Genomic DNA, 15,396 nt, shown 5'->3' with positions numbered 1-15,396 from the left:
TTTAGAGGGACAGTCCCGATTTTCGGGTCCTGTCCCGCTGTCCCACCCGCGGCAGGCATTGTCCCGCTGCAGGGGGTGGCAGTTGGGAGACCCCCCAATCTAGTAGAATAGCGCACAGCGTCTATTCTCATATGAAAATGAGGTTGCGGCTAATTAGCATAAGCCGCGCCCTCATTTGCATACGCCCCGCCGCCCCGCCGCGCGAGTGTCCCTATTTCTTTAGGTCAAAAGTTGGGAGGTATGTATTGCTGAGCAATATATCTCCCCCGTGTGTACGCACCTTCTGGGTTAGGCTGTACAAATGAAAGGTTAGGGTTGGGAGCAGGGTGAAGGTAAGCTTACTTACTGGACCTCTGTTAGGATTCCCTGCATCGGGATGTCGGCGTCGGTGTTCTGACTGCCGGCTTCCCTTTCACTAGTCATCTGAATGTATTAAAAAATAACATATCCACAATTCAAGTGCACAGTCCTAGAGGAAGAGTTGGGGCCCCCATTCATTGGTGCCGACCAGGGATTTCCCCTGTTTTGCTGTGGGCCAGTTCAGCCATGATTATCAGTAACCATATTTGGAGTGTAACTACACATTTAAATGAACTGTAGCATTAAGCCTCTGCACTTCAGATATATGATACATGTGTGGAGTTCCAATAAAAATTATTTAAACTAATTTATGAACTATTTATTTATAGTTACCTCAAGGCCTTTAACACTTTCATATATGGCCTTGTGCTCCTCAGGATCCATATTGAAGGCCTGTAAGAGACAAACAATTATTAAGTTAGCTTAGAAAATAAAAGGTACTATTGACTATTAAAGGACAAGTTAGTACATCATGTCTATCTAGTTATGAGGTCACATGTATATTTACTGTCCTTCCTGTATGTCAGTAGATTATTGGAACATCATAATGCTCATTAGGATACATTAGGTCAGTGGTTCTCAAACTCGGTTCTCAGGACCCCAAACAGTTCACGTTTTCCAGGTCACCCGACAGGTGCATTCATTACTCACTGACATATTTTAAAAGACCCACAGGGGGAGCTAATTATTTTACTTGTGATTCTGTGAGACCTGCAAAACATGCACTGTGTGGGGTCCTGAGGACCGACTTTGAGAACCTGTGCATTAGGGCAACTACCAATCTCTCTCTAATGTCCTGAAAAAGTTAATGAGCATTAGTGACCCACAGAAGTCTATATCAAACAGTGATATAGGGGTCAATTCATGAAGCACTGAATGGAGTGGAAAAGTTTGACTTGTGGCCCATGGCAACCAATCAGCTGCTATGTACAGTATAATTGTATATACTACATGTGGTAAATGTTACTTTGTTCTAAGCTGTTTAGTTGCCATTGGCAACTTCTCCTCTAGCACATGTCTCCAATCTCTTCACTACTTCATGAATAGAACTCTTAACTCGTTGTAAGTGATAAAACTTGTTGCGCATAATACATGGTACTCCAGACAGTGTGCAGGATCCAATTGGGCCCTCCCTCCTCCCTGGCGGTGCTGTAGACCCTGGCATTGTACCAGAGTTTGTGTCACATGTGTAGGTTTCTGGGAACATGGTGCCTGTGCCACATTCAATTGCGCATGTGAAAAATTGCCAATTAAAAAAAAAGTTATTTTGCAGCTGCTCCGCCAGACCGACGGAGATGGCGTGCAAGGTGTGGGTCCCCCTGGACTCAGGGGTGCATGTACACTGCACACCTTGCACCCATTGTACATAGGCCAGGGCTGACACTGCATCATATGCAGATTGGCTGTAGCTTTGTGTAGAGCTGCCTGGAAGATTGATTTATAACCTTACTGAATGCTAGTGTGTGACTGCATGGGGCTTATTCAGGGGTTCATGTGTCTACAAGCAGAAAGCTGTGCTACCCAGTGATCTTATGCCAACCTCCATCACTGGTATTGGCACATGCACCAGAGAGCCATCAGAAAAAGGCTTCACTTTTTTATATACACAACCCACAATCCCTCAGAGCTTTTGATAAATGCCTATGACACTCCCAAAAGACAGTGTGGGTCTGTGCACTTGCCAGTGGTGTAAGTTCGTCCCAGTTGCCCGGAGGCTAGATAAATATTGGTCCGTCCCCCCAACACACACATACACACCACCTTATATAAATATATGTATGCATGTATGTATGTTATGGATATTATGTTTAGAATAAAGAGAGTGTGGTATCTATGGTCCTGCTAGAAGGAGGAGACAGCCACAGAAGTGATAGAAATGGCTTTCAATTAACTGATTAAAACTCACAGTGGAGGAGAGGTGCCCCCTTGGGAGCAGGAGCCCGGCGGCAGATGACTCCATTGCCTCCCAGAGTTCTGCCTCTGGCACTTGCATAGTTGCCAATATAAAAAGACCAATTCCATGAAAAAAAAACACCTGTTGTATGAAAAAAAAAAAACTACCACTTGTGACCTGGCACAGAGATCTGTGTCCCTAGCGGCCAGGTTACTTCTTCCTCGCTCCCACACAGCAGTGATAGGACAACTGGCTGATTTTATAATAACTGCTGTACATTATGGTCCTTATTCAGGTCTATTCTGCTGTGGATAATTGTTCGCATGTGTCCGATGTTTTTGAAATGCGCATGTATATGCGCATTTCTGTGCATGTGCATGCGCCAGGTGCACGCAGCCATGGCGAACAGATTGTTTGCCGGATGCACGCACCCAACATTGCGTGCAGTGGTCTGGGGGGGCGTGGGGCGGCGGGAACTCGCCCATGAGATCGCCCAGCATTTCATGGGCGTTCCCATAAAATCGCCCAGTTCCTCCCGAATGTGCACACATATATAAAGTGACCTGAGAATCACTTATATGCGTGCAACCACATCTTATGATGGTCGGCGACCATCAAAAGATGTGAGAGATTCCCCCCAGCCTGCGAATGGGTGTGTAAAAATCCATTCACAGGCCGTGTGAACGTGCACGGCGTGTGAATGAGGGGCGGGTGGCCTGCCATTTGCAGGGCGGTTTCTGGTGGACTCAGAAGGGTGTGAATTTGCATCCTTGCAAGTCAACCAGAATAAGGGCCTATGTGTGTGGCTTCATTGATGGCAGATTAAATTGATAACCAAACAACAAACAGAAATGAATAATCCACAGTCATTCTCTATGTGTTGGGCGTTATGGCTACCCACTTAGTCCACGTGGTTTACCCACCCAAGATTGTTGTCACTTACCATTTGCAAATATTCATATAGCTGCTCATTGTCAGATATATGTTCTGGCTCTGAAATCCCCATGCGGTGTATGATGGTATATAAAGCCTCCCCATATAGAAGATTGCGCTGAAAAGTGAAAAGAATCAATGACATTTCTAACATATAACACTATAGAAATCTTTTAAACCTAAAATAAAGGAAAGGTAAATAGGGAAGAAAACGATTCCACTTATGGTACCTGTACATTCATACCACTACACCTTTAAACCTGAATTAAAAAACAATTACCTTCTAAACTTTTGCACTTAATTCAAATCAAGTGTGCCAATCAGCTAGAAAATGTTAAAAAGGTTCTCCACTGTAAATGGCTTAGGCTTGTGTGCACTACCCCTTGTTATCCTTACCACACCCAAGGGTATCAACCCCTTCAAGAGAGATGAAGTGGACAAATTGCCCATATCAACCATATCGGCTTCTAGTTGTCATATATCTAGCACTGTCTAGAAAATGACAGAAGCTGACTGGAAGCTCCCTGCTGTTAGCAGATTAGTGTGGACGAATGCAATATACAAATGTGTGATATGACATATGACTACCCATGCACTTACTAAGCTAAACTTCCCTAGTCCCTGTACCCCTCAGAAGAGTGGCCACACCTACCCCAATCTGCCCACTTCCTAGTGAAGTAGGCAGAATGGGGAGCACACCAGCAGTCCAGTGGGAGGGGGGTAATGACGTGATTGTATACAAATTGCCAAATTTGGAACTTATGTATTAGCCGGGACCGTAGAGAAATCGCATCACATTGCATGCGATTCTTGCATGCGATGCAATCGCATGCTATTTTATAGGGTGCAATGCCATTTAATGTAGTATACTATTGCATGACATACAATGGGATGCATTGCATGCAAAAAACACATGTGATGCGATTTTCTTACAAAGAATCACCCACTAAGCAAATAGCTTAGTGGGCTCCCGGCTATGACATAAGTATCCCCTTATGTTAGCCCCCGACTCTATGAAAATTTAGCCCAATTATGGCATTTTCTCCGCATAATGACAAGTTTTAATGATGTAAATTTGCCTGCCCTGACCCCCTTCACCTCCTTCTCCTTTCTGTGCATCTCCCAGAGAGGAATATCTTAAAATAGGTAATTGCATCTATTGCCAGTAGCTTCACTGAATTCAAACCCATTCTCTTCTCTTTTGAATGTAAGCTCTCACGAGCAGGGCCCTCTCTCATCATTTGCTTTTCTCTGCCACCCTGGTAATTGCATCAGTGTCTTATCCCCTGATGCAACTGTCTTTAGATACAATTGACCATTTACTTGTCCTAAATTGCCTCGTACTGTAATTATTATTTTCTTGTTTTTCACTCATATATCAGGCGCGGCAGAACCCGTGTGGCACCATATAAATAAACGATAATAATAATAAAAATAAATAATAAAGCTGAGGTAAAGTTCCATAAGCTGTTTGCAGGCACAGTCTTGTACTTGCAGCAGATTTTTGAGATATACACTTGAAAAATAGATCATAGGAAATTATGATCCACATCCTCTTAGTGATAGCATTTTACACCAACAGTTTGCCAAGCGTTAGTGTCCGGCTCCGCATCAGTATCTGACTGCACACATAGGGTTTAATTCAGCCACAGCTGTAGTTTTGTACACAAAACTTCTGCCGGGGCTAGAATTTGGGGGGACCGCCCAGCACAGGGCAAGTTTCCCCACATGCCGGGTGCCTCCCCATGATGCAACCGCTAAATTTTGTAGTTTGGTTAACTATTGTCCAAGTGGTTCGCTATATAGCGAACTACTCGCACATTAAGGATAGCCCCCTGACTATGATGCCAGTCACCGGGCTGCCATGTTACAGCTGCATGTGATGTGAGTGACCCAGCTGCCGCAGCCCACCCTCGAGTAGTCCTGTGTTGTACGGACCGTGTCCCACAACACCAAGTTGACATCCGTGCAATGCCCTGTCACTGACCGTCGTACCTTAGACTACAGTTGCATTTTTTCACAATGTGACCATGGTTTAAAGGGCCATGTGCGCTCATGCGGCAATTTGCAAAAGTTACAAATATCAATTTTTGCAAATCTGCATCTATTACTGAATAGCTCCATAGAACTAATTTTCTAACCTGTACAGATGGGGAAACAGGCTTAGTTTCAGCGTCAGGCTCTTTCATGGATTTGTTCTTAGGGGGTTGGAATGTGCTCTTCCTCACGTATTTGGCCTACAAAATGGTACACAGTTGAAAATCCATTAAAAGCAAAAAAATATTAGAGGTTAAAATAGGGAGCATATGAAATATGACAGACTATTTATAATTACTGCTTACATATACAGTGTAAATGGGTTACAATGTTAGTCTAACCTCTCTGCGGGTAAATCGATGAGGTAAATGTGGAGGCTCCATCTGTGGGAGAGGCAGAAGGGAAAACATAAGACAAGATAAACAACCACAGATACACTAGGATCAACTTGAATACTTTTAGCAGTCCCTTCATCACCAATAAGCAGTATCACTAGAACTGTATTATATACACCAGTTACATGTGTGACTTTGGGTGGTCTACATAAGAGAGCTTTCTATTGATGCATTTATTCCACCAGGATATTCTGTCCTTTTTTGTTAAATGTATTTGTTAATTAAATGAATAGATAGACTATTCTCCAAACAAGTTATCTCTCCGTGTAAGCCAAGACTGTTCCAAGATGGTTAAAAGACTTTTAGCAGGGAACCACAGGTTATTTTTTTTTTTTATCAAATTATTTACTACTTGTCTGTATCTTTATACCAAGCTTAGAGACAACCAAATGATACTCAAGTGGCATTATTATTATTGCCTCCCCCCACATTGTCTGCCTATATATATATATATATATATATATATATATATATATATATATATATATATATATATAACTCCGCATGCGCAATAGCAGAAAACACTAATAAATCGCTATCTGGGTTAAGACAGTACTGCACATGCGCATGATGCGCAAGCCATAGACAGGGCGCGAAGACCCGCGAGACTCAGAGAAGTCTCGCACATAGGTTAAACATTCCCATGGCCGCGATACTGCGGGCTAATGGGAGCCTCTCACATGCGCAGATTACTCCCAAAGCCGCGACACTACGGGCTAACGGGAGATTCTGACATATGCGCAAATAAACGAAACTACGAGTGATTGTTTACAAGGAAGCTGCGCGAGACTGTAATGATCTCGCGCATGCGCAGTCTTGCGTATTTACGGAACCCGGAAGTTTCACGTCTGTTTAGGATTTCTTAATTAGCCATACTATATATACACCTTCTTTGGTATAGGTTATTATACTCTCCTGATGAAGTCCAGCCGATTTGACAGGCAGTAAGCGACGAAACGCGTTGAGAGCGGTCTGTGTTCTATTACAGCACCTTCATGTAAGCTATTTTTTATTTTATGTTTACTTTGTACACCTTTGAAAATAAACTCCTTTAAAATTATAATTGGAGTTTCTTCCTTTATATTTATCACGTGGCACTGATGGTTTTGGACCCTGTATGAACCCATGGGACACTATTGCTGTAAAAGGCTGAATTGATCTCCGGGCAATATCCTGGTAACCCAAGGACAGGAGTTCCAAACATCATATATTGATGGGCACTTTATCACCTTCCTCACGGTACGCATAACCATATATTCACCAAAAATTTGGAAACTCATTTATCACGCTAGAGAGCGCTGTTTCTCGCCCCTTTTTTCCAATATATATATATATATATATATATATATATATATATATATATACACACACACACACACACACACACACACACTATCAGCTCTGTACTGTTTAACTGAAGATGGTCGATTTGCCACACCACCCTGTCTTCCACACAGGGCTGACGCCACCACTAGGCAGCATTAGGCATTTGCCTAGGGCGCCAGCCATTGGAGGGCGGTAATGAGCAGCAGAAGAAGACACAGCAGCAGCGGCAAAGCTCCCGCCAAGAAGAGCCAGAAAGGAGCTGGGAGCAGGTGAGTGAGACGAACCCCCCCCCGGAGCCCGCCCCCCATGCTGGTCACAGTCACCGTCAGTCTGCGGCAATGGTAGAGCACGCACCATCCCTCCTGGAGCCCACCCGGAGATGCATCTCTAAACCACCACCCCCCCCCCCCCCCCCCCTGCATCTCCCGCCACCAACTCCCCAGAACAGGATTTTCGACCTGGTTTGAAAATAAATAAGTTCTAATGGTAAAAAAAACTGCTGTGCCACCCCGAACAAGTGGTACCCAAGTGCCTACTGGGAAATTCACCACTGCTAAGTGGCATAGCTAATGCTTTATCAAACAACTAGGATGTAGGTCTCCAGGCATGTTTCACTATCTTGTGCACAGTCTAGGGTTGTACAATCCTTCACTTCTGAGCTTGTTTATGTCCAATAAAACCAGCAAATGCTCTATTCCTGTCCTTCCCTGGCAATGTATAATTGCCAGCACCTGTGGGGAGCTAGGTAATTGATAAGCAAGGTGTTTCACCACAGGTGCTGGCAATCATACATTACCAGGGAAGGACAAGAACAGCGCATTTTCACCCTCATGGAGAGGGTCAGGTAGGCGGTATGGGATTTACCCCTGCAGCTAAAGTCATTACTAGACAGGTTTTGTTGGATATTGAGCATTTATGGGGCGAGCTATTTAGTGTTTTTATATCTGTAAAACAACTTAATTTTTCCATGTGTTGGAAATGCAAGTGGTAGTAATGCAGCATTGTCTTATATTTTCAGTTCTACAATTCTTCACCCCTCAGCAAATAACATAATTGAAACACAACATTAACAAAAGTGACACATGACATAGAACAAGTGCTCTAACTTTTAACTTTTTGAGATATATCAACAACCGATGTTTAACGGGGGTATAAATTTTCCACATATCCTGAATTATAATCATGCAGCGATATTGAGATTTCTTAGAGATTGGATTCACAACAGTGAGACCTATGCTAATACGGAAATTGAGGGTGACTTTTTGGAAAACTGCGGGCTGGTGGGTTTCCTGCATATGCATGACGGGGAAGTGCCGGAGAAGATCAAAAACAACCCCTTGTTGTGGTCGACTTGGAAAGTCTGGCAAATACTTAGACATAAGAATAACCTAAATGCACATAAATCACTGTTTCTTCCTTTGTTAAATAATCCGGAATTCCAGGGCGGTAGTGCCTCCCAGCCTTTTCTTGACCTTAAAAAAGAAGGCTTATTAAAAATCCATGACCTAATTGATACAGGATCTAGAAAACCAATATCCTATACACAAGCATCAGACACGTTTCCGACCTTCAAAAAATTTCCTTTTGCCTATATGCAGGCTAAACACTGTGTGGCCGTGGTCATCCGTGACTTCTCAGAATATGATTGGGGTAACACGCTTGACACCATGCTCTCCTCAGGCGTTGTAGAGAGCAAAGCCATATCCATCCACTATAACTATTTACGCCAAATCATAGATTACGATAACATACATTCAGGGATGAAAGCATGGACTCTAGTCATGCCCTCGTTGACATGCAGCCAGTTGGTTAGGACCTTGCAAACATCTAGGAAACTAATTTCGGCCATGCAATACCAAGAGATGTTTCTAAACATCTTTCACAAAGCCTATTTCTCCCCACATCCTGGCTGGAATGACGGGGTCAGCATCCTGTCCGCGTTGCCATGAGGGGAAACGGGTCTCTACCACTATTTTTGGAGCTGTCCCCTACTAAAAATTTTCTGGCTCAAGGTCAGGAAGTTTGCCCTCGACCACTTGGTAAACTACATCCCTTTTACAGACCACTGGGCCATTTTTGGTATCTTGCCTGAGGGTCAGAGAATAATAAGGGATGCAAGAGACTAATATTAATTATCAGTGCTGTGGCGCGGAAGGCTGTGTTGCAGGCATGGATCGACACCACACCCCCTACATTGAAGCTTTTTCAAGAGAAATTGTACCATGTATTTAATATGGACTGGATTGAGTGTCTCATGGAAAGGGATCGGCGTGTAGCAAAAATTTTTAACACATGGGAGAGCTACATTACAACTCTGTCTCTCGAGATAAGAGTGAAACTACATAACTCCTTTGAACGCACTCAATGGTATACTATGAGAGTGATCGCGGGGGACCCCCCCATTGATATTGTCTCATAAGGGTGCTGTAGGGAAATGGGACCCCTTCTTTGGGACGCTCTTCTAATACACGGGGTTTGACTTTCTGAATTGTCAGATCTATATATGACTCCTGTTGTGTATGAAAACATGGACACTTTGCGAGAACTGTTTGACTGAAAGTAATCGGTCACATGCTGGATTATCTATATAACATCTTTATTGATTTAAGATACCGTGTTTATCCTCAAGAACAATATCTCTGTAATCTTTGATTATATGCTGTCTGAAATTTTAGAATCGTATTTCTGAATTCTGATGTATTGAATGGTGTTTTAATAAAAACATTTAAACCTAACTTTTTGAGATATAAATGAGGCTTCCTTAGGGAAAACTTTAAAATAACACAAATCTTAATTAAATGAAGTACAGGTTGTATCCCTTATCCGAAATGCTCGGGACCAGAAGCAAAGTACGGAAATAACGGATTATTCCGTACTTTGAAGTATCTTGCATTTATCTTGTACAAACACATCAAACACATGAAATACACATAAATATTTTTTATTTGTGCACGAAACAAGGTTTCAAAACATGAAACAACTGTATTTGAATCCCTAGCATTTATTTTTTTTCACATATTTTGTCCCCAGTAGTGCCAGTTACAGATCATGTCCCCAGTAGTGCCAGTTACAGATGTACCCAGTTGGTTTATTTGCAAAAAAAAAAAAAAGGTACATTTTGGAGACTATAGTTTTCAGAATAATTTGGATAACTAATATTTGGATAAGGGATACTCAACCTGTAATAGTATGGGGTAAATTTACTGAGATGGGATTTCTATTGAAAATGGAATGTTGACCATAGCAACCAATCAGATTCTACTTCTTATTTATTTAGCACATGGGTCTTCAAACTGTGGCCCTCCAGATGTTGTGGAACTACATGTCCCAGCATGCCCTGACAGGTTTGGCATGCTCTTATAGGAAAAAATGTTGCAATGCATGCTGGAACATGTAGTTTCACAACATCTGGAGGGCCACAGTTTGAAGACCCATGATTTAGCAGCTTGTACAATGTAATAGATATAATCTAATTGGTTGCTATGGGAAACATCCCATCTTCAATAGAACTCCCATCTTAGTAAATTTACCCCATGTGTCTTAGGGTGCCCATACACTATGCAATTTTGGGCAGATTTCACCTGATGTCAGCACCTCAATCAGCCCAAAATCGCATATGTGTGACATCTGATCCGATGATCGGTCATGTGCACATCAGACCGGATCAGGAGTTCATACGGGCTGCACATAAGATCATGTCCGACCTTGGATGCTGGCGCTGCAGTGGGCAGTGAGGAGCGACGGGGCGGGCAGCGGGTGCTGAGCGCTAGCGGTTGTTCAGCAGGACAGGCAGCGGCGGGTATTAGAAATTTAAATAACCTGTCAAATGACTGGCGCTCAGCACTTGCTGCCAACCCCACTGCTACTCACCGCCCGCTGCAGCACCAGCATCCGCCGCCCGCCCCTCTTCTCCTCATCGCCAGCTGCAACTGCCCAGTGTTACATGTGATAGATTGCATGCGATTTGTCACATGTAAAAAATGCCACATCAAGTGCCAAATCGTATGTCAGCCTCCCGGGGAGCTGTCAGGCGGCTCACAGGAGAATTGAGTCCAACTTGTTCTTAGAACAAGTCGGCCTAATGTATGGGGGCCATTACACTGCAAATCCACAATGGTGGCACCAAACATTTATATTGTGTCAGTACCTGTGCACCTATGTGTACACATGTAAGGCTGCTGCAAGTTTCCTATAATTCCTCCAGCAGGGCATACATGGAAACAGATGCATATATTTCCTTATTTGCTGTATGACACACCTGGACTACCCCTTTGCACTGATGATGGCAACATGTAAGAGGCAAAGTTGGGCCAGACCTATCCTGCATGCAGAGGATACTTTGAGAATTAATTATTTTGCATTTGTACAGCTCAAAAAAATGTTGACAGTAAGCATTGCCCATATAAGATGCTCAGTTACACCCATCAGTCTAAAGGGATAATGTGACTAAATTGCACACATCTCTGCATCTCTCATGCATGCATACGCTTGGTTATGTGGCATAAAGGGTGAAAACATGTAATACTCCATCAGCCCCATGAATATCATATAGATATACTTGATGTACTTGAAAAACACAATCTTTGCAAGTTACAAAGTACAGTATAGTAAAACGCACACACACACACACACACACACACACACACACACAACAATGGTTGTGGTATGATTTCCCGCTCGTCGGGATTCCAACAGTCACTACATAGACTTCGGAATCCCAACTGACAAGGGCTGAGTGTAATGATGCACCTTGTGGACTCTCTGCGATCACCACGCTGAGGACTCGGTGTCTCGCTGCGCTCACCACCTAAATCTATTCTCCCTCTATGGAGGTCGCCCCCACGAGGGAGAATAGCCTATGTAAGTCGGGATCCTGACTATCGGGTTTTTAACATTCGGGATTCTGACGTTGGTGTAATGACTGTCGGAATCCCGACTGTAGGGAGGTCATCTGGCATCCCAAAAGAACAAGGGTTAAGTGAGTAAGAGAAAAAGAGGAAGGAACATTCCCATTCTACAGTATTATTATTTTACAAATGTTGTCATTTTATTTTTGTTTTACAAATTTTGGCATTTTATTCTTATTTTAGAAACATTTCCATTTTAAACTAAATCGCCATGTTATAATTACTATTACTATTATTATCATCATAGTAATTAATATTATTGTGATATTTCCCATCCCACTGTACTTTGCAGCTCACAAGTAAATTGCAATGACTACGTATAGTGTGCAAGATTAATTTCTTATACTTTAATTTATTACAAAAGTAGGTTTCAACATAGAAGCCTGATGCATTTCTCTGAATTACTCTGTTAAACGTTGAGTAATCTGAGGTGTGCATTAAAAAAAATTGCTAGCAAAGGAAAGGCTGAGAAAAAAATGTAAATAAAATTGTAATTGGATATTTCATACCTCTGAGTCTTTATTTTCCGGCGGCGAGCCATCACTTGCTTTGTCTATGGTGTCCATTGAGAAGCCACAGCTCTTATATCGGCACAGCAAAGGACACTTTCCTTCCAACTCAGATATGTGGCCCAACTCCGGCTGTGCTCCACTTGTAGCTAATACTCATAATAAACAACGACTTTCTGTTCTCGCAGATCCATGTCTCAGCACTGCTCATATGTCTACACGCAGCTAAAATTTTAAATAATTCTTAGTAAACATAAAGACTAAAGCAGCTTAACACAGTCTAGCTGCTGTGGGCACCTTTCTGATGCTAGTTCTTATGGTCTTACAGTTTCACAGAGGAAACCACAATCTTATCTGCTGTGAGGAAGTGATGCAGTGAGTGCATGAAATAGCAGGACCAACATTGACATGAAGGAGGGGGGGGGGGGGGGAGAATGTCCCCAGCTGCTGGTTATCCCCTGATGCATGATGGCCAACCAATAGGAATGGAACAGGACAGAGAAACCAACGTTTCTTTAAATATAATACACATAATATTGTTTTTGTTTAGTCAGTTTTAAAAAGAGAGATGACCGAAGAGGCAGTACATTAAAATGACATATTCAAACAAGCAAGTTCCAAATAATTTGGAAATCACAAGGTTTTTACGTTTCTTCTTCTTTAGTAGGGAAATAATGTGGCAGAATGGGATGTTTCAGTCTACAATATCCTGTAATTTGATTTGCTAGTGGTCACTTGGACTTGAAAGTTGATAAAAATAAAACAGACTGTCTTTTACTAATCTGCAGTAAAAAGTTTGATTTTCTAATGGTGCTTATTGGGGAGATAGTGAGTCACTTGCTGTTATACTGACTGCCAAATATACCACCATGTCGGCCAGTATGGATGCATATGCTTGGGATTCCAATTATAACTTCATACAAATTTATATATATATATATATATATATATATATATATATATATATATATATATACACTTTTATGAAATAAATAGGCATAGAATACATGGGTAAAGAACGACTTTGTCACAGGACACCTCAGCTGGTATTATACTGTATATGTATTTTCTATGTTGATTAAAAAATTCTCTTCAAATCTTCCAAATCTTTGAATGATGACAGTATGACATTGTGCCAAACACCCCATCTGGGAAACTCTGCTAGCTTCCTGCTTTTTTTGCCTAAAATGTTGCCACTAGTTTGCTCCAGGAGACTGGGCAGATTCATTTGGTATACAACGGAGTCTCTGAATCTGCATTTAAATTGCTACAGTGTAGACGCTGTGGCTTTTTTTCCATGATAGGTTCGCTGTGCTTCATATATATAGACTCAGTCCCAGGCATCTCCTGCTGCATGGCCTATTGAGTCTAGATGTATAAGGACACATCTGTATCGCCCATACTTTTAAAGTTATGTCCTCTTTAAAAATATACATCAGGATATAAAACCCATTTCTAAAGTGATTTGAACCAATGTAAAGGGCAAGCAGAACCTTCAGGCTTCAGATTAAAAGGCTGGAATTTCCACCTCATTGATACAAAAATATGTGTTTTTATATATAGTTATTTATTATATATATTATGATATATTATTATATTATATTATCAAGCAGGGGCGATTTAACAGAGGAGGGGGCCTATGTGAAGATTCTGGGTGGGCCTCCTCCGTAGACACTAGCATGATGCCAGCAGCTACTGCTCATGTGTAGAACTCCAAAAACATGGTACCCGCCATGTTCCAGTGACAAAATACTGTACATGCCTGGCAGCTATTTTACCTCTGATCTTTGCTGCGACTGAAGGGTGTGCTGTGCAAACCCAGGGGTCCATGTGCAATACACACACTGCACCCTTTGTAGATAGACCTACGTTAGCACGGCAAGTGGATTCCCAGTATGCTTTCTGACTATTCTTGGACTCTTAAATGGGATGCTCCTGTCCTGTGGCAAAATACAGCAGAAAACCTAAACTTCTACATGTTATGTGAGTAAAATGTTTACACTCTATGTATTATTAAAATTGTTGCCTACCCTACCGAAATGGCTGGGATTCTCCCGAAAATTGGGTCCCCCCCCATGGCCCATAGAAGGGTAGTCAAGCTTCCCCAGGGCTGGATTAAGGGCCCAATGAGCCATGAGCTGAAAATGTTCAAGGGCCTATTATGAAAGGTGGAATAGGCATGTAGTTGTAGAACCCATACATTATAAGCTTGGTGTATGGTTACATAGACCTCCAACGGTGCGGCGGCTGTGCACACACAGGACCCGTTCACACACAGGCACTAACTGACAGGATAATGGCATTTGGATGTGGGAGGAGTGCGGAGCAGGCTAGACCCTGGCGAGGCAGGGTCAGATGCAGATCTCCTGGCCTCAAGCAGTGTGTATAGCCTGGTCTTCTTATGTAAGCTGAGGGTTACTCAGACGGCCAATACCCACACACGTAATAATCTGCTGCGTCTTCCTGTGATAACTTCCTGTGATAACTTCCTGTGATAACTGCTGGATTATATTTATTTCTTACTGTGTCATTATTCTATGATATTTCTTTCTTTCTTTCTGGGACCTTAAACTGCGCTATTTCAATATACTGATTATTAACAGGAAAAGCTCATTCAGTTCTAGACTTTCATTATTAAGACACAAGAGGCTTAGTGCTACAAGAAACAAAAAGCTTTGCTCTTAAGGGGTCTATTGCATCCACAAATTAAGGGCCTATTTATTATAGATCACATATTCAATGCAATCTGGGTCAGATTTTACCTCCTAGGATTGCATTGCAACATGCGATCCCATCGACGGCATGTATGAATGGGCACCTGAAGGAACAGGGGCTCCATGAGGAGCTGCACTTGTTTGGTTAGCCAGGCCATGCTGCACATCGGCCACATCTGGAGAGAAGGTTCCGGGGGAACTCTATGTCTGGCCGGTAATGCAGGGTGTAGCCCATAGGCTACAATGAGCTGTCACCTTTTTCAAATAGTGATAGCTGTGGGGAAGGGGGGGGGGGGTTTCAGTATCCAGAATGCTGATACT

The 15,396-nt window shown here is 42.5% G+C and overlaps 1 protein-coding gene across 3 annotated transcripts in view; it reads right to left on the bottom strand.

Moving 5' to 3' along the window:
* UNC13D (unc-13 homolog D) overlaps positions 1-15,396 on the bottom strand; it is a 62,281-nt gene that overhangs the window by 35,157 nt on the left and 11,728 nt on the right. For 2 of the 3 annotated variants that reach the window (XM_083147969.1, XM_083147970.1), the window contains 4 exons: positions 5,566-5,607; positions 5,329-5,424; positions 3,198-3,305; positions 694-753 (listed from right to left, as the gene is read on the bottom strand). In XM_083147969.1, the coding sequence (XP_083004095.1) occupies positions 694-753; positions 3,198-3,305; positions 5,329-5,424; positions 5,566-5,607 (306 nt within the window). Of the gene's footprint in view, positions 1-693; positions 754-3,197; positions 3,306-5,328; positions 5,425-5,565; positions 5,608-12,361; positions 12,697-15,396 lie in introns of those variants that run through there. The other variant, XM_083147968.1, reaches the window with a different exon arrangement.

The sequence above is a fragment of the Crinia signifera genome, chromosome 6 (genome assembly GCF_055691185.1).
Source record: "Crinia signifera chromosome 6, ASM5569118v1, whole genome shotgun sequence".
Lineage (NCBI taxonomy): Eukaryota > Metazoa > Chordata > Amphibia > Anura > Myobatrachidae > Crinia > Crinia signifera.
The sequence above is the reverse complement of the archived record's forward strand: the minus strand, read 5'-3'. Positions and strand labels throughout refer to the sequence as shown.